Source organism: Candoia aspera, chromosome 2 (genome assembly GCF_035149785.1).
Source record: "Candoia aspera isolate rCanAsp1 chromosome 2, rCanAsp1.hap2, whole genome shotgun sequence".
NCBI lineage: Eukaryota > Metazoa > Chordata > Lepidosauria > Squamata > Boidae > Candoia > Candoia aspera.
Window position 1 is genome coordinate 53,286,097 of NC_086154.1, and position 24,184 is coordinate 53,310,280.

Consider the following 24,184-nt stretch of genomic DNA (forward strand, 5'->3'; position numbering starts at 1 on the left):
AGACTCCAGAATGGATACACTGACATTTTGTTCAACATGTTTACTCAATATACCCACACGTAACTTTGGAGAGAGTAGTGAGACTAATATCATTTCGCTGAATATGTGGATACCATCTCTTCTGAGTGGGTCCTGCTAATACATCCTTTCTGGATATTAGATGCTTTCTTATGTTTTGCTCTTGACTTGAAAGTGACTACTGAGTTGAACTTTAAAGAATTTTAGACTTGCATCCACATCATAAATATCGATTATTAAACACCAGCAGCAAAAATTATATAAGCTCAGGCAAATTAGAAAGAGTCTGAAATTGATTCTTTTGTTAAATGATTGACAAGCTTCTGTACTCACTCATGCTAATGGTTTAGACAGAATCTTAATTTAACCCATAGAAGTTATCTATCTATAAAAATGCTTCTCGTCTGTGAAGAGCACTCTTGTTACTCAGTTTTTTTTGCCAAGTATGGAACAGTGAGGGTATTCTCCAACCCTTCTCTGTTTGTATGGAGTTCAACCTTTGGTTGCCTTTGGCTACTATAAAGTGCTTAAAGATGAGGGTAGATTGTGTACTGTAGAGAAGCCCAATTTAGGTGTAATGCTGCTGAACTGTCTGCTGTGAGTTTTAAAGAAAGGCAGAAATGGGAACCCTTCATGTCTGTTTGCGTTCTTCTGGGCAATTTTTTCTTTTTCCTTGGTTGCCTTAATACTGTACATCTGCACAATTGCTTACCATGATTAACAATAACTAGGTTTCCTCTCAATCAGAATCCAAAATGGTGAATTTGATAGGAATCCATGTTAGCAATATTAATTAATATAATTTTTATTTTATTTATTTTATTTCTCAAATTTGTACTACTGCCCATCTCCCCCCAAGGAGGGACTCTGAGCTGTTTACAATAAGTTAATCAATTAAAACTTTAAAACGATGATCATAATGGAACATGAAATATAATACAATACTATATAAAATTAAGAAGTAAAATAAATCCAAATGGCTACAAAAGATCATAAATATGAGGGGAGCACTCCAAGGTGCCAGCCATCCCCAAGGATGACTCCCCCTCCCCATCCCAAGCACAGCGGCAGAGCTAAGTCTTCATGGACTTCCTGAAGGTCAAAAGGGATGGAGCTTGCCTGACCTCTGGTGGCAGGATGTTCCAGAGGGCAGATGCCACTGCAGAGAAGCCCGCCTCCTGGACCCCGCCAGATAGAATTCTCTTACAGACGGGGTCTGCAACATGCCCTCTCTGCATGAATGGGTGGACGGGTTGATGTGGGGATGAGACAGTCCCTGGGGTAACCTGGCCCCATGCCATGTAGGGCTTTAAAGGTAATAACCAACACCTTGAATTGGACCTGGAAGCAGACTGGCACCCAATGCAGCTCATGTAGTGGGGTGTTGTATGCGCCCTTCTAGGGGCACCAAAGATAACCTGCGCAGCTACATTCTGGACCAGCTGTAGCTTCCAGATACTCTTCAAGGGTAGCCCCATGTAGAGCACATTGCAGTAGTCTATATGGGAGATGACCAGGGCATGAGTGACTGTTCAGAGGGCCTCCCGATCCGGCCATGACTGCCACCTGCTCCTCGAGCAGGAGTCGTGAGTCCAGAAGGACCCCCAAGTTATGCACCGGGTCTATCTGGGGCAGTGCAACCCATCCAGAACTAAAGGTGACAATTTCCTGGATACAGAGGAGCCATTAACCCACAGCCACTCTGTCTTACCAGGGTTCAGCTGAAGCCTGTAGTTCCCCATCCAGGCCCCGAGACACCTGGAGAGGGTGGTCATGGCATCACTTACTTCACCTGGGACGGAGATGTATAATTGGGTATCATCAGCATATTGATGATACCTCATCCCGTGGTGACGGATGATCTCACCCAGCGGTTTCATGTAGATGTTGAAGAGGAGCGGAGAGAGTACCGAGCCTTGTGGCACCCCACAAAGGAGGGGCCGAGGGTCAGACCTCTCACTCCCTATCGCCACCGATTGGGACTGGCCCTGGAGGAAGGAGGTGAACCAGCACAGTTTTAGGCGGTGCACAGCAATATAAATAGTTTTATAGCATTGGTTTAAAACAGCAACTTTGGGGGGGGGGCATCTACTCATCTGAGTGGCTTTAGGAAGCCATGGTGATATCTCCAAAAGAGAAAGACCAGCATGTTTCACCCTGTTTTTCAGTGGTTTGGGAGATTTAAGGTGGTTTTAATGTGTGGATATGAATGTTTCACCAACAGAGGCCTTTTGCTCATATTCTCACCTGTGTTTTAACATTTTTACCTAAAGTTGGACTTCCAGAATTTGGACATTTTGCTGTCACATTATGGTGGTGTGATTTTGACCATTTTCTCTAGGTCTGGAGCTTTTTAGGTGGGAATATGAGTTTATAGAGGCTTTGCGTTCCTATTCCCACCATTACCGTGCTGGTTCTTAACACAAAAGTCACCCCACTGAAATTCAGTTATTTTGCCGCTAAATGTCCATAGTACAATCTCGTGCTTTAGGCAGTCCAAATGGGGTGCTGGAAGCCCCAAAATAGCAGAATAAATTCCAGTGCAACAACAGCTGTAATAAGCAACAAAACAGCAACTGGTTAAATCGATATATCAGGAAGTTCAGCTTCCTAGTATTGAAGATTTTCTCATCTTCTGGAAGGATTTTAGTGAGGAAATGAGATCGTTTCCCTGAGAAGGGAATTCTAGAATTAAGGTGCATTCCTCTAGAAAGGCCACCAAACAGTTCATTGAACTGAACAACAGGCCACCAAATGCAGTTCCAGTAGGCATTAAGCTCAGACTGAAAAAGAGGATCATTTAAATGTATTGGTGCAAAACCATTTAGGATTTTGGAGATCATCTGCAGCAGTTTGAATTGTAGCCTGGAAACAAACTGAAAATCCAGAGTAGCTGTTTCAGACGATCAGTCCTCTGCTCTCAGTGCAGCCTCTGTTGACAACTGGGTTGCTACATTTTGGGGCAGCTGTAGTTTCCAAGTATTCTTTGAAGACAGTGTTGGTAGAGTACACTGTAATAATCCAGATACGATGGAACTGAGGCAGACGTCGCCCAGATCTGTGTCTCTGGGACTAGGTGAGGCTGATAAACCAGCCTTCAAGTGAGATGGTCAGTTTGTGTAACAGGAATCTCCCCGAAAGATTAAAAAGCCCAGTTGGACACATCAATATCCAGGTGCAAGTAATCCAAGTAGCTACGACAGCTCTGCAAAGATCATCTGGGTGCATTGACCCTATCTCCTGGCCAAAGAATGTCTTATCTCTGATGTTCTATCTCTGTTCAGTTTCCCTCCTCCAGTTCATCCTTGTTTCATCCTGCAAAAATAATCAGATCCAAAAACAATAAATGCAGATATAGTACTAGTGCAGCCATAACCCTAACAAACATAATGGACAGCGTAGCGTGTGTGTTTCTCTTGAGTAGTCTCTCTCTCCCAAAGTTGCTGCTATATTGTAACTAATGCATTTTAAAACAAATCAGCTGCCTCTCCCAGGCAAATGTGTACAGAGTTACAGGAGTAGATGCAAAAAAAAAAGAAAGAGAAGTGGCAATAGTAAGGAGGGGAATCTTCAGCTATATGCACTGCACTGCACTGCACGTTTACCAGTTTACCAGCATTTAAGCCGTCAGGCTATTGTCTAATGATCTGAGTCTTCCAGAGTTTGAGAACAATTACACTATAATTGAAATATGAAGATTAGCAAGCTAAATAATAATTGATAGTTTTGGAATTAGAAAAACTGTATTTTTGTACTTTACAGGTAAATGTACGTAATGGAATGACTCTTCATGACTGTCTCATGAAAGCACTCAAAGTTAGAGGTCTGCAGCCAGAATGCTGTGCTGTTTTTCAATTACTTAGTGAACACAGAGGGTAAGAATTGGAATTAAGTTGAATTAATCCATTTAAATAATTTCTGCCCGTGTATTTATTGAAGATAATATTCAGTGTATTTCATTTCATTTAGCAGCTGCAGACTCTTTTCTTTAGGCATGACGTTTTTACAAATTGGTCATGATTCTTGCTTTAGATATTCTGCTTTTTGTAGGACCAGGTCAAATGATTCTTTACCGAGGTGTTGGAGAGAATAACTTCAGTCCTTTTAAGGCTTATACTGAAGGCCACATTAAGCCAAAATCATGGAACGTGTCAGTTTCCTTTCTGCACTTGAAGGCATGTTAATTCTAGATAACTTGAGGGTTCAAGTGTGCTATGTAGCATCTGCAGCAACATCTTTAACAAAGTTGGTGATGACGCCAGAGTCATGACACGTACCATGACATCAACATGCAAGTGCTGCAATCAGGTGCTTGTGTCCTGATGGCTGAAGCAATTACAGAAGTCATGATATGATAGTTTCAGATGTTTTATCACGCGCCACCCTTGCCCTCCCTGCAGATGTCCACAAGCAAGTGTAATATTAAGTCTTATTGCTTGCAATATTTGAATACTGCAGCCTAGTAAAGTAAAATATATTATCATGTGTATCTTAAGATAGTTCTGCTTCTAACTAATAATTATCTGAAATAAATGAAGTTTCCAAATATTTTGGTTTTTTCGTAGTTCTAACATCTTTGGAAACTGAATGCTTGCAGTATATTTAAGAGTTTTTCTTTCCTTTCATAGTAAAAAAGCACGATTGGATTGGAGTACAGATGCGGCATCCTTGATTGGAGAAGAATTGCAAGTTGACTTCCTTGATCATGTTCCACTCACAACACATAACTTTGTATGTTGATCTTTTGTATGTATAGAAGAACTGGAAAGGCTTTATGGAAAGCAATGCTGGCAGATAGGAATGAAAAACCTAAACAGACTTTATCACATAGCCTCCTCACAAAATCAACATGTAAATCAGAAACCTATAATATAGTTGAGTTTTCTGGCCTTTCCAATATTGATAGAAAATGAACAGTTTTGTTCACTAGTCTTACAGTACATTGTCTTTTTCTTTTCTGTTTTTTTCTTGTTTGCATTGGACATTTTTCCTTGCAAGTTTAAGAATTTTCAAGTGCAGCTTAAAATTTCTCCTTTCTTAACATCCATTAAGATGGTCACAAGTGTAGTTGTATTTGGATTTTATACCTAAAGTAGCCAGGTGTGAATCAATGCTCCTTTGATCCTTGGATCAATGCTTGCATTGTTAGAAAGTTATTTTTTAACTAATATAAATAACACAAACTAATTTTCTTAACCAGTTGGTGATTTTTCCTTTCTTCATACTCCTCTATGGTATTTAGCAACTCACAGTGAACGTGTGAATGGATTCTCCTGCAACACATCCTATATATATATATAGGATAGTAGGAAAGGAACTACCATAGAGATCAGTGATGGTTTGTGCTGAAGTGGAAGTCATCACTTGATGTCCCTTTCAAAAATTCTTGCCTGCGAGTTTGGTATTGTGTGGTTAAAACATTCAACACCTGGATGACTCAGTAGTCAAAGATACTTTGGGCTTCCTCTTCTTGCATAAAGAAAGAGGCAGAAAATACACTAATTTGTTCTGTGCTTGGTTATGGTCCTCTAGGCACCAGAATCTCAGTGCTTCTTCCAATCTTGGCTAATGATTCTAATAGAACATTCTCACTAATCAAGTACAGGTATTACAAAATGAAAGTTTGGAGGGCGCATGGGGCACAGATGCCAGCTTCGGCTCCTTTTTCTGAAACTTCTGAAAATTGGTGAGAAAGCTACGAAGAAAGACCCTAAGCTTTGCTGAATGTACAGTCCTCTGTATGATGTAAAAGCCCTCGTCATCAGTTCACAAAGATTGGAACACAGATTTTCATGGTCTCGTTGTCCTTTCATTTAGTAACACATGCATTGGGCTAGGATATATAGAAATACTCAAAGTGATTAAAAAAAATCCATCTGTAAATTTAGCATGGACTAGCCTTCCTCCAACTTATGTCCCCTTGGATGTGTTGAACTTCAAAGAATCTTTGAAGTTGATATGGTGCATAGTGAGAAGAAAAGGTATGTACTTGGTTTTTTGGGGGCGGGGGAATTAAGGGGAAATTTGAGAATTTCTTCTCCAAATGATACATGTTATAAATGTGGATATCTGATCATCTAGAAGTTTGAACACGTATTTGTTTCTGTGTACCTATTAAAATTTGATCAAGATATTAGAGTTTGCTGATTGTAATGGATGCTCAGTGCCCATGAAAATATTCTGAAACCATTTGAAAATACAAATAAACTGAAGTTAGTTTTTAAAAACACGTTTATTGAAGGTTGTTTGCTCTTCATAATTAGCAACATAAGTGACAAACAATCACAATTGTTTTCTAGGCACGGAAAACATTTCTGAAGCTTGCATACTGTGACATCTGTCAGAAGTTTTTATTAAATGGATTCCGATGTCAAACCTGCGGTTACAAATTCCATGAACACTGCAGCACAAAAGTTCCAACTATGTGCGTGGACTGGAGCAATGTCCGGCAACTCTTGTAAGGACTTTTTAGGATCCACTATGGAAGCAATTCTACCTACTGAAATAATTCAGAACCCTGATTACTTAAAAAATAAAAAGGGCCAGTCAACATACGGTCGATTAGCTTCCTGGTTGATAATTCTTTCCTAAACATTGTATGTAAACTTACAGGGACTTTTTCTGAAAGTTTGAACTATTTTGTTTGCTATTGGCATTTCATTTGCCTAATTCCTACGTTCCCCATGTTGGAATGACTACCGCAGCAACTGTCTCCACCTGAGACTTGATGCACAGCAATTGTATGCATTATTTTAACCATTCCGCTGTAACTGCACCTTTTGTACTTTTTATTTGTTCTTAGTGCACCTGGCAGGAGCTTTGGTCTGTGTTTGTTGCCAGTGCAGGTTCCCAAACATACTTGGTTTATTTTTCTTTTGTTTTTAATTCTGGTGCTTGTTTCAGCAGGTAATATCATGAATGGGGAAAAGTATTTGTAAAATTAGCTGCCCCTCCTGTTTGTTTAGAATCTTTGTCATTCTACTCACTGCTGCAGCTTTATAGCTAAATTTATAGTGGATCTTTGCTCAAAGATGCAAAGTGAAGCACTTACATAGAATCTAAAACCACATTTTAATTGCAACTACTTTTATTTTCTGGTTCACACATTATGGGAAATCGAAATGTGGTTTATTTGATTTTGGTGCACTGTAGTGAATCTAACCATGGTCATTTAGAAATCATGATTTATGGCTTTATGTGTTTTAGCTAAGCCATATGTAATCTGAATAAACCATGATTAAGGAAGCAGTGTGTCAGCAGGTCTACAAATCCTTTGTCCTTGGTAATTTTTTACTGTTTTCCTTTGCCATTTTTTCTTCTGTCCTGGTTCTGATATTGTACTAAAGATCTCAGCTAAAGCTAATATGAACCATGTGATAGAATGACAACTTACACATTCTGCAAGGAATTTGCAAAAGGCTTTAAAATCAAAATGCCTTGCTTTGAGTTCAAAATAGCTGTTCTGCATTCATTATGTATTGTTATGTATTATTTCAATCATTTTGGTAATATTTGGAACTAGAAACCCCCCTTTCTCACCTGAAATAGCATGTTTCAAACTCAAAGCAACTGTTTTAGACTTGAAATGGGAGAGCCTCAAATTCAAAGTAGTTTGAATCCAAAATGTTTTATTTATCCCTTTTGTCGTTTTTCAGTTGTTCAGTCACTTCCAACTCAAAGGTATCATTTCACCATGATTATCTGTCAATAACTGTTTGAGTTCTTATAAGCTCATGTTTGTGTCATCAGTGATAGTATCTAGTCACTTGTCACCTCCCCCATAGCTTTTTTTCCCAGACCTCAGGGTCTTCTCCACTGACCCTTTCTCATTCTGTGTACAAAATATTTAAGCTTTAGCTTCATTATTAGTGCTATCAGTGAACAATCTGGTTTTTTCATCTAGCACTGAATGATTTGTTCATCCTGCAATCTCAGGTATTCTAAACAATTTTCTCCAGCAACCACACTTCAGAGGCATCAATTTTTCTTTGTTCAGTCTTTCTGATGGTCCAACTTTCACAGCAGTATTTTACAACTGGGAAAATCAAGGCCTTGACAGTATGTACCTTTGTGGTGAATGTGATATCTCTGCACTTTAACATTTGATCTAGATCTGTCATAATCTTTTCCCAAGTAGCAAACAACTCTCTGTTTTGCTCCATATTCTGCTCTTACTGTTGCTTCTTGATTATCATAAAAATTCTTCAATAGGTAAATGCGGTGGCCTGGTAGACCCATGTTTTTAAGGGCTATCCATGATTAGTTGTGGTCTTCACAGTCAAAAGCCTTTGTATAATCAATAAAGCCAATATAAGCATCTCTTTGGAATTTTCTTGCCTTTTTCATTATCCATCAGATGTTAGCAATATAATCTTGGGTGCCCCTGCTTTTTCTGAATCCAGCGTGTCCTGTACGTCTGGCAGTTCATGTTCCATCTATTGTTGAAATCTGGATTGTAAAGTCTTCAGCATTATCTTACTGGCATGTGAGATGTGTGCAATTATTCAGTAGTATGGAATTCTTTAGATTGTTGTTTTTTGGAATTGAAAGGTAAACAGATATTACTCATTCCTTGGCCATTGCTGTGTTTTTGATACCCACTTACAAATCATATGTAGTTCTTTAACTCCATCATTTTTACAGATTTTAAGTAATTATATTGATATTTTATCAATTTCTGCAGCTTAGTTGTTAGCAGTATTTTCTATAACTCATTTAACTTCACCTTCCAAAATATCTGGCTCCAATTCAATAATCACACCTTTGTATCATTGATTTTGGGGTCTTTTTTCTATAGTTCTTCCATATATTTGGATCATTTTTTCTTTATATCTTCTTTCTCCAGTAGATTTTGCCTTTTTTATTTTTTATTGTGCCCAACTTTGCATAAAAGTTTCCCTTCATTTCTATAATTGTATTACATAAATCTCTTGTTTTTCCCATTCTTTATCCTCAATTTTGGGGTATTGCTTGTTTAAATGTAATTCCTTGCTCTTCTCTGAAACTCAGCATTTTACTCACCTATAATGAGTAAATTTTCTTGTAAACCACCTAGAGTCCCCCTTCTGGGGGAGATGGGCGGTGATAGAAATTTGAGCAATCAATTAATCAATGACATCTCTTTTTGGTTTTGTGTTGACACGGTGCTGCAAGTTGTCATAGAACTTCTGGTTCCTCTGCATCTGGGGTTGGAGCATAGTTTTGGACCATGCAGTAGAAGATTTGATACTTCTCTGATATGAAGTATCATTCCAGTGAGTTTCAGTGTGCTGATTCCCAGAATTCAACATTCAGTCTTGTTGCTGTTGCTCTGATAACATCATGTTTGCCTTGGTTCATGGTTGTGGCATTCCACATACCAATGCCATACATATTTTGCAGCACTGGACTTTTCTTTGCCTCTGGCCACATCCTTTTGGCTTTAGTCTAGCCACACCATAAACATAAGTGCTACTTGTACTTGCTGTATGCTCTTCTCCAGGAGTTTCTTGGGGATCTTCCAATCTGGGTGACTCATCTTTTCAGTATCATACTGATACTCTCTGGTTGTGAATGTCCATTTGGTTTTCTTGTCAGAGCACTGGAATAGGTTGCTGTTTCTACCTCCAATGGATTGTATTTAGGCTGCCTCCTTTTCTGTGACTTGCCTGCCATGGGTGACCCTTCTGGGAGTGTATATTCCAACAGCATAGCTCACACATTACTCAGATGTGCAAGCCCCTTCACTATTATATGGTAGCAATCCATGAAGTTGCACACTTACATTCTACAACTTACATACATGTGCTAGTACATTCTACTAAAGGGTTAACTGGTCATTTCTTTATAAGGCTGAGCAGAAAGTTAAGAAAAAAAGGGAGAGAGAGAGAGGTGTGAGGAGAGAAGCAGCTGACAGAGTAAGCAAAGGGTACTGAGGCAATCAATATATATATAAAGAAAAGGGAGAGACACTAGTGCATGTGAGAAAACATAACAGCATTCTGTTAAAAAAGTGCACACTTCTGTACCTCTAAACAGAAGCAGTTTATGTCCATATTATCTGTTCATACTTAAATAATGTTTTAATTGTTTATAAACAACTGGTCCTCAGAATAAATGAGAGACAGAATATATTATCCTTATCCCCTTACCTAAGATACTATGCTATCAAGAAAAAAAAATAGAAAAGATATCAGCATAAGAATTCTAAGTTTACCATTTTTGGGTAGGGGAAGTCCTGCTTTAAGCTATTTATCCCCAAAATAAACTTGGAATAATTTATCTCACCAGATCCAGTTTTGCCACACTCCTCTGAAGTACACATTCATTTCTAAAAATATGGAGACCATCATGCTAAGTCATACTTTGCTTAACCATGGTTTACTTAATCCATTGTCCTAACAGGAACCACGCTGAGACGAGGAGTAGGTCTTTAGTGTTTATTGCTGCTACATAAGACAGAAAATCCTAACAAACTGAAGAAGCGTGGGAAAAACCCAGACAGATAAACCCCTAAAGTCAAGGCGGGTCTGATCTGTGTCTCTTTGAATGGCTGCTTAATTCCTCAGTACTACGCATGCGTTTTCCTCCCTGGATAGGGGCCCCCTCCTGCTCACCATCAGTGCTCATGACATCCATTCTACTTATGGTGTAGCGTACTATGTGGATGCATTTTTGAAGTTCTGTGCAACCTGTGTTAATTGTTTATAATTTTTCTGTTGAAGAAAACACAATTGCCCTGGTTCAAATGTTAAGATCTCTTGAATTCGGTATTTTTTTTTTTTTTGGCATGCTTTGATTTCAGATTGTTTCCACATTCAAATGTTGGTGATAGTGGTATCTCAGCACCTCCTTTGATGACTCGGCGAATACGTGAATCTGTGTCTCGGATGCCTGTTAAGTAAGCGGCCCTTTAAGCTGTATTCTTTTATTGTTACTGTTTTTGATAAGATTCATAGCAGTCATGACATAAGCCTGAATAACGATGCATGAAAAAAGCACTATGAATTTCTGGGCAAAACTCTTGTGTATGTAGAATGGTAAGTTTTTGGAAGGAACACTTCCCTTCAAATTGATTCACTTCATCAGTACCACTTAAGGCAGCTTAGCAAAGCGGTGTAGCTTTGCACAGTCCTAATAAGTTAAGAAGTAATTCCTTTGCCTCCCAATCTAAAGCAGTAAGGTCCAGAGCAACAAAGATTAGCATTCTAGAGGTTAATGTTCCCTATTGAATTTTTAAAAATCTTTTGATTAACTATTTTTAAAGGGGCATGCTTATCTGTATGTCCAAACCAAAGTTTGGTTACTTTCTGGAATGTGCCTTAGCTTCAAGGTTTGGTAAGCTATAATTAGTCAATAATTGTTCTTTGCTTGCCCTCCACACCAGAATTGCAAGACCATCTTAAGCCTTGGTTTTAAATTTAGATTTCAGGGACAAATGGCAACCCAAATAATGTCTTTGATTTCCTCCCTTGGGGAGGAGGGAGCCCAGTGACTCTAAGATGTGGACCCAAGGCAGTGCATAAAAACACTGGATTTGCCAGTTGCTGCATTATTTAGTAACTGCCTTGTGTAAAGATAATTGGAAAGATTTCAGCTGCATTTGTACTTAACAAGTTAATTCTGGTTATATAGAAGTTTTTAAATTGTTTGACGGTATCATTCCTACATTGTGGCTATTTTGAGCCTTTTCTGCCGTGGCGCTTGCCCTTTGGAATATCATCTCCCCAGGGGTTAGATTGGCTCTGACCCTACCTGCCTTTCAGAAAGCTCTGAAAACATGGTTTTGCCATTGTGCCTGGAGATCTGGTTGTAGTCTGGAGCCTACTGATCTATGGATTGTAAATGCTGCTGATTATGTTTTTATGGTTTTAATCTTGCTTTAAAATGGTTTTATGATAAGTTTCTATTTTGTTTATTATATTTTGCTGTGGTTTTTAATTCTGTGAGCTGCCCAGAGTCACTTATGTGAACTGAGTGGCTACATAAATTGAATAAATAAAAAAATTCTTAGCACAAGTAGTCCTCACTTAACAACCCAAATTGGGACCAGCAACTCCATCGCTAAGCAACACAATAGTTAAGCGAAATGTCATGTGACCACTCTGCTTAGCGACAGCAGTTCTGGCAGTCTCAGTTGCTGTTGTTCAGCGAGTCCCATACTGTCATTAGGCAAAGACCCACCCAGAATCAAGCCATTTTTGGAAGAAGATAAGGGATTGCCTCCACTTCAACTCCCCCACTTACTTATCTCCCCCCCATCTCTGCCCTTTTGGCCGCCCACCTACCTGCTGCCCAGCCCTGCCCACTGCCATGCCCACCACACTGCATGTCACTATCAACTGGGTCCTCCTTTTGCACCAGCACAGCGGGGTCCTTTTTTTGCACACCAGCTGGGGCCTTCTCCCATAAAACAAGATCTTGGGTGGTAGTGGCGCATGGCGTGGTGTGCAGCTGCCCACGCTCCCTTGTGCCTGCCTGTGACATCTGCCCCCCTGCCCATAGCTCTCACCTGCTGACCTGCAGGACATTTCCATGGTGCCTCCCTGTGTGTGACCAGGATGGTGAGTACAGCAGAGGGAGGCAGGCAAAGATGATGACATCAGCTGGGGGATGGAGGGGAGCAGCAGGAGGGGCAGTCATAAATGCAGGTGGACTCTAATTTTGTTCATGTGGCCGTGGGGGCACTGTGATGGCTGGAACTTTGAGGACCGGTCGTAAGGCCACTTTTCAGCACCGTCATAACTTCGAGCAGCCACTGAATGAATGGATGTTAAGCAAGGACTACCTGTAATGATTTTGTAAAGCAGTCCATGGTTGAGAATAAGTCTGCAATTTAGGGATGTCATCCTAATTTGAAATCAGTTTCTTCAATCTGAATATTTTGGGAAACTGTTGTAAGAAACCAAGGTGGATTAGGGGGAAAGGACATAATTATGAAGCTATGATAGTTTCCAACATAACTTTTTATTTCTAGAGAACTAGCTTATAAAACTAGTTACTTGGTAGACTCTGAAATAGGTTCTTTAGATTCTCACAAGTCAATGCTAATTTCTTAATATAAAGGCATAAATCTACAACTTGTTTTCTCTCCTTTAGTTCTCAGCATAGATATTCTACTCCTCATGTCTTCACATTCAGTGGAACAAATCCTTCTCCTGAATGTTCTCTTTCTCAAAGACAGAGATCTACATCTACCCCAAATGTCCACATGGTCAGTACTACTATGCCTGTGGATAACCGGATAATTGAGGTATACTTACTCCCTGTTATTTAGTTGGTATCTTAAAATATCTAACTGTATCTCTATTAATAATTCTTGGTTTCATTCAGATGTTTTTTTTTTTATTCTCTAAACCACGGTTTGGAGGAGTAGGAATTAAGCTGCTTTAGTTGTATGTTCTTTATCTCCTGTGTGCCTGGCCTAAGAAAAACACTTTCATCAAACATTTCTCAGACAACATCCTCACATAGATCGTTATCAATTTTCTATGCTATGATTTAGAGGATCAAAGAACAAGTTACTTGCAACCATATATGATAAACTTAGTAACATCTCATTCTTTCAGTGCTATTATCTCTGCTAACTGACGAACGGTGGAGCCAATTTTGATCTTTATTAACTACGACTTACTGTGTTACAACTGCTTACAATAGCTGATTGAGCAGAATGAAAGAACCATCCTTGTATCACAGGGCACATCAAGATATTATGCTGTTTATGCTGTCTAAGGTGAAAGGGCAAATGTACTACTCAGTATCCTCTCCAAATTCAAGATAGCATTCAAACAAATAATCCCCAAAGTATATCTTCCTAGAATAAAAATACAGTAATAATAAATAGATAACATCTTGTATTTTACTGTATTGGATTCAGTTCATTTTGTCTAAAGCAGTTAGTTCATTCTGCCTTATTACAGGGCCAGCCCTATAAGACAGTTTATAGGGAGTTAATAATGTTTGTTTGTTCGTTTGTTTGAGATCCAAAAGATTCAGTTGTAAAATCCAATTTTTATTTAGATTTTTCATACTGCTTTTCTTTTCCCATTGCAAACATCAAATGACAGGGTAGTAGGTGGCCAATGTAGATTTGGGGAACTATTCTTAATATTGGTGAGGTTTCAAGTATCTGAGTGTTAAAATTTACAGGAAGGAATTATAAAAGGGTATCTCAAGATATCCAACGATTTGTTATGATATTGGAAATAGTAATGGGTAGATTTTCAAATTCTGGTTTGAACAGATTGTTCTCAGATGTGTATAATTTGTATAATAAAATGTTTTTGCAGAATACTGATGTTCTTATATTCATTCTGGGAAAAATACTGCCTTCTCTATAAAAATTGTCCTCCAGCTACAGAATGTACATTTCTTACAGACAAGGCAATGTTAAGAGTTTTGAGTTCCTGGTTATTCTGATTGCATGAATGTGCTGGGTTTTATTTTGTATTTATGTGTTTTGCATTGATCTGTCTTCTCTGTGGAACAGATAAATAGGTCATGTTGTCACACCTACAAATGCTTAAGTCAGCAGTGAAGTGTTTCCTAAAGTTTCGAGATAAACGGAGGAAAAAGATTATTTTTCCTTGGACTCCATGATATTTTGTTTTTTTCTTGGGTTTTTGTTGCATGTAATTAGGGGTTTTTTATTTTTGGAGAAATGAAATGTAATTGAAATGTAATTCTGCTTGATTTTGCACCATCAGGTTCTTTTCATGTGTTTTCCTTATAAGGTTAAGTGTTCTATTTACTCACAACATACCTTGAATTCTTTCTTTTTCATAGGTCTCTTTTGCATGCAAGTTTGGTTTATGGCAGAATCTTACTGCTCTCCAATTTTGGGGAGGGGGAAGAAGATAATTTAGAGAACTTCCCTTTCAGGAACTTTCATGGTCTGTGGAAAGTCTGCTTGGCTAACTTTGTGAGGTTATTGCATCAGTTTTAAAATTCCTGCAGTTCTTAGATAATATAACAGGCACATAGCTACTATATTAACTCTTTTTTCCCCCAAGTTCTGTTTTATACTTCTTTCATCTTTAGCAGCTGGAAACTGGTTTTTTTACTACTCCTTCTGTTCTTTTCTTATTTCTCATTGCTTTGAACTAGAATAACAGCCTGAATGCTTCTCCCAGGTCCTGGTGCAGACGATTCTGTTTAAGGGGAAGAGTAGGTATTGTCTGGATGCCTTTGCTTTGTTCATTTAACAGAATTGCTAAAACAGTTGGCCAGATTAGAGTGAATTAACTGAAACTTCATTTTGAAGTACTAGTGTGGCATGTTTGCTTGACCCTAATACTAAAATCAGGGTTGTTAATATTTAGTAGAATTTTCAGTTGCAGTATAGTCTAAGTTCCATAGCCACATAGCTTGAACTTTTTCATTTCAATGTCAACCTCTTATATCTTCAAATTATAGAAGTAAATATGCTGGTTAAATATGTATTAAAAATAGAGTCAGAAATACTCATCCCTTTATTGATGAATTGGTATAGATTCTCACTAAATAGCTGGATGGGAATCTGCATTCACAGTTCAGTTTATATGAAGTAAGATTTCAGTATACAATTTTTTATTATAAAAGAACACACAGTACTGTAATTGAAATGAAAGTAAGTATTTGATACTCAAATGGGCAAAACTTGAAATTCAGCCATTTTTTTTTTAGCATTAGCATTTGGGATCTTGGTTATATGTCTTGATTCTTTTAAACATTGGAAAACAACCTGTCTTCTACATAAGTCCACAAGAACATGCAGTAGTTGCTTTCAGTCTGACAGGGATCTAAGGCATCATTTGGTGAACCTTGTACACACGTGCCCTTTTCCCTTTGCATATGTGTACCTAAAAACTGTTTCAGAAGCTCAGATGATCATCTGGAACACAATTTTTATGTGGCTGAAAGACAGAATGAAATCAATAAATAGGTTCTTACTCCTGTGCTCTTACGCTTAGATCTGGGGACCTGAAGCTGTTCCCAGTTGTCTTTTTCATAACTGAATCTTTTCATATAGCATGTAATTCTCACACAGGATTCCATTCAACTTTTCTATAGCTTTATTAGAAAATTTTTTGAACCCTCATTACTTCTGTTGTATGGATTGTATTCTTAAACCTAGGTATCTTTCAAAAAGCTCTGAGAGGTTTCTAGCCAATTTACCAGGACAGACAAGTTTATCATCAGAGAAGTGCATCATGTGCCTTCAGGCCATACTTTGGCCCATGTTTTGACCTCGGGTTTTGTTTTGTGGAGTGCTGGGCATGTGTGTCTTTCTGTCAATTATCCAAATATTGATTTGGATGGTATTGGACAGACGGGGAACGGTACAAATGTGTCTTTGATCACAACTGTGCATGTTTACATAGGCTAGCATGCATAGCATGAAGGAAGAGAAAGAGCAACCAGCTCAGCTGCAGCAGTGCTATACTGGAGGGCATCTGAATATTTTACAGATCCAGTTTGTTGCTATGTTTTAAGCAAAGTATCTGCTTTAGACACTAGGATAAGAAGCATCTTACGCAAAAATGAATTTGAAATATTAAAACTATCCTATGCATTTGTTCTTCCTTTTTTGGCTTATTTATTTTGGATTGCTTGTAAACCACTTATTATTTAAATAATTTCTAAGTGTACAAAAATATGGATTATAATTTTGACATTCCTATACAGACTGTAAATAAATCACTTGGGCCTCATGTTAAAAGTCTTGAATGCTAAGCATGTGTAGTTTCTGAAAGTGCAATTAGGATTCTTTGTGTTTCAAATTGCCAGTATCCCCTCCTCACCAAATGTCTTGGCTGATGTTTTGATGTCTAAAATCAAAGCCGCTGAGTCAGGTTCTCTTTACAGAGAAATTTGCTACTCTGTTCTGTTTCTCACAGAAGTTGTATTGAAATAGTGATAATATTTTTTTTTCTTTGTTTCAGGATGCTATACGTAGTCACAGTGAATCTGGTGAGTGTGTTCACTAAAATATGGTAACTAGGTACTCCATAAAAGTGCAAAATGAAGCAGTTCATCCCCACAACATTCAGTTTTCCTGCCAGAATAGGCCATTTCAAATGTTCCAGATTCATACCTATCCAAAAATATATCGTGGGAAACAGGAAATGTTTCAAAGTGTTTCTGAAACAGATACTTTTGGAAATGCACAAACTACCACCAGAATACTTAGGGTCAGACAGAATATTCTGAAGAGAAACTGTTTTGCACATAACTAGTAGTGTATACAGGTAGTCCTCACTTAACGACCACAATTGGGACTGGCAACTCCATCACTAAGTGACACAGTTGCCAAGCGAGACATGTGACCATGACAGGCTTACATCACTTTTCCCCGCAGTTGTTGAGCGAATCACCATGGTCATTAAGCGAGATGTGGTCACATGACCACAACTTGGGATTTCACTGCTGGTTTCTCCATTGACTCTGCTTGTTAGAAGCTGGCTGTGAAGTGCACAAATGGCAATCACTTGCCTGTGGGATGCTGCGACAGTTGTAAGTGCGAGGACTGTTGTAAAGTTACTTTTTCAGCACCATTGTAACTTCTGATAGTAGCTAAGCAGGGCACTCATTAAGCGAGGACTACCTGTATACATGGGAAGTGCTAGAATGTTGCGGCTCAGTATAAACTAGCACTGATACTGTCAAATGCTAGTTAGTCTTTAAACAATATGGCATATATGCAAGTTTCATGCCAATTCCTGTCTACAAGCCTTGTTTGTGAAGGAGTTCTGTATTATTAGAATCTTACTTTTTTCTTTAAATATGTGAAGCATCACCACCAGCTATGTCAGGAAGCCCCAACAATACAAGTCCAACAGGATGGTCACAGCCCAAAACACCGGTTCCGGCTCAGAGAGAGCGAGCTGCAGGAGCTAATCCACAAGAAAAAAAAATAGTAAGTATCAAAATATAGTTGGATAAAATGAATATAATACAGATATCAAATATCTGCACGTGAGAGTCTGATTTGTCTATATATGTGGTTAAATGTTTCTGACCTAAGCTGAATATTGTGTGAGATTCTGAAAACTATGAACTCGTCAGAGTTGGTACTTTCACTTTACCATATCTGATTGGCAGTCCAACTGTAAGTGTGCAGATGAAGTCCTAAAGCTTTCAGTAGAGCTTCTCTCTGCATGACTGTACAAAGAAGAGGATAGGCACTAGTACCCTTAAATCAGATTGCTTTAGCTGGGAAGGACAGTGCCCTTGACAAAGGAATTTAATAAAACACCCAGGGCTTTTATAAAATAATTTTTTTTCTTACTGATACTTGAGACATTCTCCCACACCTTCTGTGTTAGAACTGTAACTCTGGTCTAGGCTCCAGCCACTTGAGCTGGTGGAACTCATGCTAATTGACAATATTGCAGGGAGTAGAGGAACAGAAATGAAATTGCATTCAGAGTGATACTTTTATAAGAAGGCAAGATAAGTTTTGTAACTTGGAACATTTTCTTGGGAACAAAATTATACTGCATGTTATTTTTCAGATTATCCACAGATTTCTGAACAGAAAGTTAATGACTTAATCCTATTTTTCTTACATATATTTCCTGTTCAGAATTTAAATTCACAATGGCCAATCCAGGTTGCATATCCAAGTATTATGAAACATACTTCATGTATCCGTATGAATTTAAATGAAATCCTAAAACTTGGATTCCATGTCATGCTGTCTGTACTAGAAATACTTGCTTGTTTTGCAGAGACCCCGTGGACAGAGGGATTCAAGTTATTATTGGGAAATAGAAGCAAGTGAAGTTATGCTCTCAACCAGAGTCGGATCAGGATCGTTTGGAACAGTTTATAAAGGAAAGTGGCATGGTAGCTATTCAGCATTTTTTCTTTAACTTCTGAACTGTTATTAATGTATATAAGGTAGTAAAAACTACATTTTTGGCTCTGTATACCTTTTATACATTTTCGATTCACAGGTAAGTACTAAGGACTGCGATAATGTTTTTGATGAGTGGAGTGGTATACCAGATAACAGATAAGTTATTTCTTCCAAAAGTATATAATATCAATAACAGTATCGTCTTTTTAAAAGTCAGGAATAGAGGCAGTAGTGTATATAGTGGGATCCATGTGGCATAATTTGAGCTGTTTTAAGATGCAATAGTATCTTCATGTTATTGTTTCCTTCAATACAGATATGGATAAGGGCAGGGAAAAGTGACTGGATACATTCATCACCATAGCTAGACATTTGACTCTCCTGATGCTCTGAAAGGGAATGACAGTAAATAAATAAATGTATATGCATATTTCTCTCCTACCTTTGTGACCATGGGGCAGAGTGCTTATGTATAAGGGTGCTTATTGAGGAAATTGCCAGTTTGCTGCAGGAAAAGCTGACTTGACAAAGGCCAGATGTTATATAGGGTGCAGAGTGTTCCGGTTTTCAGTGTCTCAGTTCTACTTAGTGTGTCCACATCTAATAGTCTGAGTGATACTGCTTATAACAGCAATTTAGGAGGAAATCCAACACCTCTTAAGAAGAATCTCCTTAAGAATTCATCTAGGGTTCAACACATAACCAGGGCAACATCAGATAAATACAGCAGACCAAATGGAATTGAATACAGCCGACCAAAATAGGCTGAAGGGAGCTCACAATTCATGGGGCTTCAGGAAGGGAAGATGTGATCTATATTGGTTTCTCAGCTCTTAACTAAGGTTAAAAACAAACCTGACATGATGTAGTTTTACATTTATTTCTTTTTGCTTAAAAATTATGGATAGAAAAACAAATAAAGCTGGTTAGTTTTTGTTTTTCCTAGGATTAAATTATAATTAGTGTTTTAGGGCAGTACGGAAGGATATCTAGGTCAGTTGTGTAATTTGTTGTATGGAAGTCAGGATTTTTGCCTGGCTGAAAACTCTAGTTGAGACATTCTCCCTCTTCTCTGGGCAAGCTTTCTCCTCTAAACTCATTGTAGATACACTACTCTAAGTGCAACAATTAAATCCAAAAGGAAAAATTATTTATTTTGCCAGAATAAAAATGGGCTAGACTTCATGACTGAGAAGTACTTTGCTAACTCAAAAAAAAAAAGTCTATAAGAAGCATTCAAGCAGCTCCCTTCTTTTGTTCTTTTCCCCCAGTCACTAATTGCTACTTAACTATTTTTATACTGTGCTTTAAACTTGTATGATTATTACTCATTTCTGTTCAGATCATTTTAATTATTTTTAAGCAGTTTTTCTTTTCCTTCAGAAACCATATTTTAAATGTCTTAACTTGCCTTGCTGTGTGATACGTTGTATATAAGGGAGCCATTCCTGCTTCAGTTCGATTAGCCTTCTTCCAGCAGTCAGTTTTTCCATTGCTGCATATTCTCCAGTCTTGGTCTTCCAATCTTGTATAGTTGTTGAGGTATCAGTGCAGTTTTTATGAATCAGTAGTTTGAATATTCAGTACTGATTTGTTGTATGGAAGTCAGGATTTTTGCCTGGCTGAAAACTAGTTGAGACATTCTCCCTCTTCTCTGGGCAAGCTTTCAAAAAAAAAAAAAGCTGTTAGATGCATACAAGCCAGGTTTGATGCTTGTTGTCTTCAAACAAGAGCATTCAACCTTTGCCCAGTCCAGAAGGGAAAAGTCTATGAGGAAGCAGAGTTGCTGGTTTGGGCAGCATCATATTGAGAGGAAGCCTAGCTACACATTACACTTGCTAGAAGATTCTTCCCTGCTCAAAGTGGCTAAGACATTTTCCTTCATAAAAATTGTACTTCAACATATCCTTTCCATTATTCTGATGAGGGGAAAGTATACGTGCTATAGTTTTAACCTTTTAAGACTGGGCATATTTCCAGGAATACAGCATTTGAAACAATGGCGAGGATCCAAAGAGCTACTTAACAGCACCCATGTGCTCGGGTATTCTGTGTGGCACCTCCTACTACTTTTTTTAGATGAACAGACCCCTGGGCCATTATGCAACTTGTTCTGAGAATTTTCTGCATTTCAACAGTGTTGGCTAGCAGCATTCAGGGTGAGGGAGGGAGGGAGGGGGAGAAGGTTGCTGTTCCACCAGTGGAAAGAACCTTCAAGCCAATATAAAACCAATGGAGATATTTGGATTCTGGTCTATATATCATTTAAGTTCAAGTGATATTTGTCTCTGCTCAGATCCTTAAGAATAGTAAGCATACGATCTGCAAAGAGATGAATTTGTGTTTTTACGAAATTGTTTACTGTCTATCACTATGTTCTTTAACTTTTGATTGATTATGTGCAATCAAGTTGGTGTCAACTCTTAGCAGCCACATAGATAGATTTTCTCCATAATGATCTGATCCTAAGCTGGTCTTCCAGTGGTGCACGCATCACCAGTGTAATTGAGTCCATCCACCTTGCTGCGGGTGGCGCTGCGGTGGTGCTGCGGGTTAAACCGCTGAGCTGTCGATCGGAAGGTCGGCGGTTCGAAACCGCGCGGCGGGGTGAGCTCCCGTTGCTAGTCCCAGCTCCTGCTCACCTAGCAGTTCGAAAACATGCAAAATGTGAGTAGATCAATAGGTACCGCTTCGGCGGGAAGGTAACGGCGTTCCGAGTCGTCATGCTGGCCACATGACCCGGAAGTGTCTATGACAACGCCGGCTCCAAGGCTTAGAAACGGAGATGAGCACCGCCCCCTAGAGTCGGATTCGACTGGACTTTACGTCAAGGGAAACCTTTACCTTTACTACCTTGCTGCTGGTCCTTGTTGTCTTTTCTTCCACCTTTTCCAGCATTAAATCCATCTCCAGCGAGCAAGGTCTTTGCACTATGTGTTCTGAGTCAGATAATTTGAGACTAGTCATTTGGACCTTGAGTGAGAACCTCTTTTCAAAGGCCTTCATGCCTGCTCTACGAGTGCTAGTCTGCAGCTTATTTCTCGACTGCTTATTCCTTTACTGCTTCTGCCTTTAAGATCAGCTAACTACCACTTCAGTATCTTCATTGTCAGTTCAAAGGCTGGTTGTTGTACTTGTTGTCATTAGTTTGTTCTTCTTTATATTAATTTTAGTCCCAGCTTTTCACTCTGCTCCTTGACTTTTATCACTAGAGCTTGCAGATTCTTTGTGTTTTCAATTATCAGAGTAGTGTCATCGGCGTAGTGCAGGCGATTGATGTTTCTTCCTCCAATTTTAAAACCATGCTCATTTTCCAATCCAGCTCACCGTCAGCATATAGGTTGAATAAATAAGGGGAGAGTATGCAGCCTTGTCTCACTCCTTTGCCAACCTGGAGCCAGCCTAAATCGCCATATTCTGTCTGTACTGTGGCTTCCTGACCTGTGTATACAGTATATTTCTCATGAGGACAATAAGATGTTCTGGGATTCCCATTTTTCTAAGCACATTCTATAGCCTGACATCATCGACACAATCAAAGGCCTTTCTATAATCAATGTGTTCTTTAACTTAACAGTTTTAAAATATTAGTTAACAGAATAATATGTTTAGCAGTATGCTACTGTTTTACTTTTGAACTGTTTAGAATTTGAAGTGACTTGTTTTGAGGGCAAAATAGCTGTTTATAATGTGAAATACATATCTCAATCATTTGGCAGGTTAAAGCTCAAAACCATGTCTTGAAGTTAAACCAGGGCTGACTCAGAGAGCTTGAATATATTTTAAGAAATGAACAGAACAGCTTATTCCACACTTGAAATGGGTTGTTTCAAAATAAAAACAGAGCATTTTGCATTCAGACCATTTTGCTTTTATCTAAACTGGTACTGTCTCTGAGGAAAAAGAATGCATATGTGGTTTTCAGTCTGAAAAATCCATTTTAATAGATCTGTCAAAAAGCATAATTTTTTATGCAGACTAGTGAAACTTCCAGCTTTGTACTGTCCACGGTAACTGGCACATTCTTTTCAAGTTCTCCCTTACTATACAGCAGTTGTGTATGTACGTAAATGTTCTGCATTTGAGACTTTTCCATGAATGATTTTGCTGTTATGCTTATTATTAATTATTTTTGCAGGAGATGTAGCAGTAAAGATACTGAAGGTTGTCGATCCAACCCCAGAACAATTTCAAGCCTTTCGAAATGAAGTAGCTGTATTAAGGTGAATCATCACTGGGCTCTTAAATACAGTGCAGAGTGCTGGTGGGGAGAATGAAAAAGAAGATTGATTGATTATGTGCTATTAAGTCAATGTTGACTCTTCATGACCACATGGATAGATCTCCATGATGAAAAAAATAAAATTGTTAATGTAATAATTTCAACAAAATAATTTCAAGGGAAGATATCTAAATAGCAGATAGTCCCTTTTCATTTTAAGGGGGAAAAATAAAGGCATTGAAATCAGCATGTTTTGTTCACATATCTGCAATGTGTATATTGTATATACATGCGCAGTGACAGCTTTGAGTTTAAATGCCATATTTATTCCAGATACCTGAAATTTTATGTTGAAAAACAAAATGGACAAAGTTCCAGAATTTCATTGCTAGAAAACATTCTGTTTCTGAAAATTATCCTCTCAACATTGTTGCTTAGAGTGTAGTGAAGTTTAAAATTCAGTTTATTGCGCTTATAGACTTAAGCAACTAACGATAAAATAAATACATCAAAATGTAAACATAATATAATTAAGGTAATATACCAAAACACATACAAAATTATATTAGCATAAAGCGATACTTGGACTTACCCCACTTGAAGCACTGTTTACATTCCATCATAGCCAGTATGTAGATTCTGGCTAACTACCAAAGACCTCCAGCTCCTCATCAGTTAATGCGAGATTGTTGTCGTCATCCTCAGTCCTGCCTAATTTCGTGTTGTGACTTGGGAAATATATATAGCCTGAATATCTCTACAAAGAGGCAGCACAGCAGTACATGACCCGCGGTTTTGATTCCCCCCTCACTATAAGGATAGAGACATTCTTCTTTAAGAATGTTTCAAAACTTGTCTCTGAAGAACAGCTGTAAGATTATTATAATGGGCTAATGTGAAGACTCTTCTGGTATTTGTGGATGTCATATTAAATGGTGGGCAGGTGCAGTGCTTTTTTCTGGTTTCACTGGGATAAAGTAAGGATAAACCTAGCTGAAATAATTTTTTAGATCGATGTCTCTGGTACATTGCTTGAAGAATGATTTGGTCAGTTTAAAACCTATTGAGGTAAGTGTATTAAGTGGAAGTCTGTGATATCTTAGAGTTCAGCTAAGTAATTTCCA

General features: G+C 38.3%; 1 protein-coding gene across 2 annotated transcripts in view; it reads left to right on the forward strand.

Annotated features, from left to right (window-relative positions):
- RAF1 (Raf-1 proto-oncogene, serine/threonine kinase) overlaps nucleotides 1-24,184 on the forward strand; it is a 57,891-nt gene that overhangs the window by 24,476 nt on the left and 9,231 nt on the right. For both annotated transcript variants that reach the window (XM_063291831.1, XM_063291832.1), the window contains 9 exons: nucleotides 3,781-3,893; nucleotides 4,647-4,749; nucleotides 6,318-6,475; nucleotides 10,802-10,897; nucleotides 13,096-13,249; nucleotides 16,920-16,947; nucleotides 17,769-17,893; nucleotides 18,708-18,825; nucleotides 22,977-23,061. In XM_063291831.1, the coding sequence (XP_063147901.1) occupies nucleotides 3,781-3,893; nucleotides 4,647-4,749; nucleotides 6,318-6,475; nucleotides 10,802-10,897; nucleotides 13,096-13,249; nucleotides 16,920-16,947; nucleotides 17,769-17,893; nucleotides 18,708-18,825; nucleotides 22,977-23,061 (980 nt within the window). The remainder of the gene's footprint in view (nucleotides 1-3,780; nucleotides 3,894-4,646; nucleotides 4,750-6,317; nucleotides 6,476-10,801; nucleotides 10,898-13,095; nucleotides 13,250-16,919; nucleotides 16,948-17,768; nucleotides 17,894-18,707; nucleotides 18,826-22,976; nucleotides 23,062-24,184) is intronic.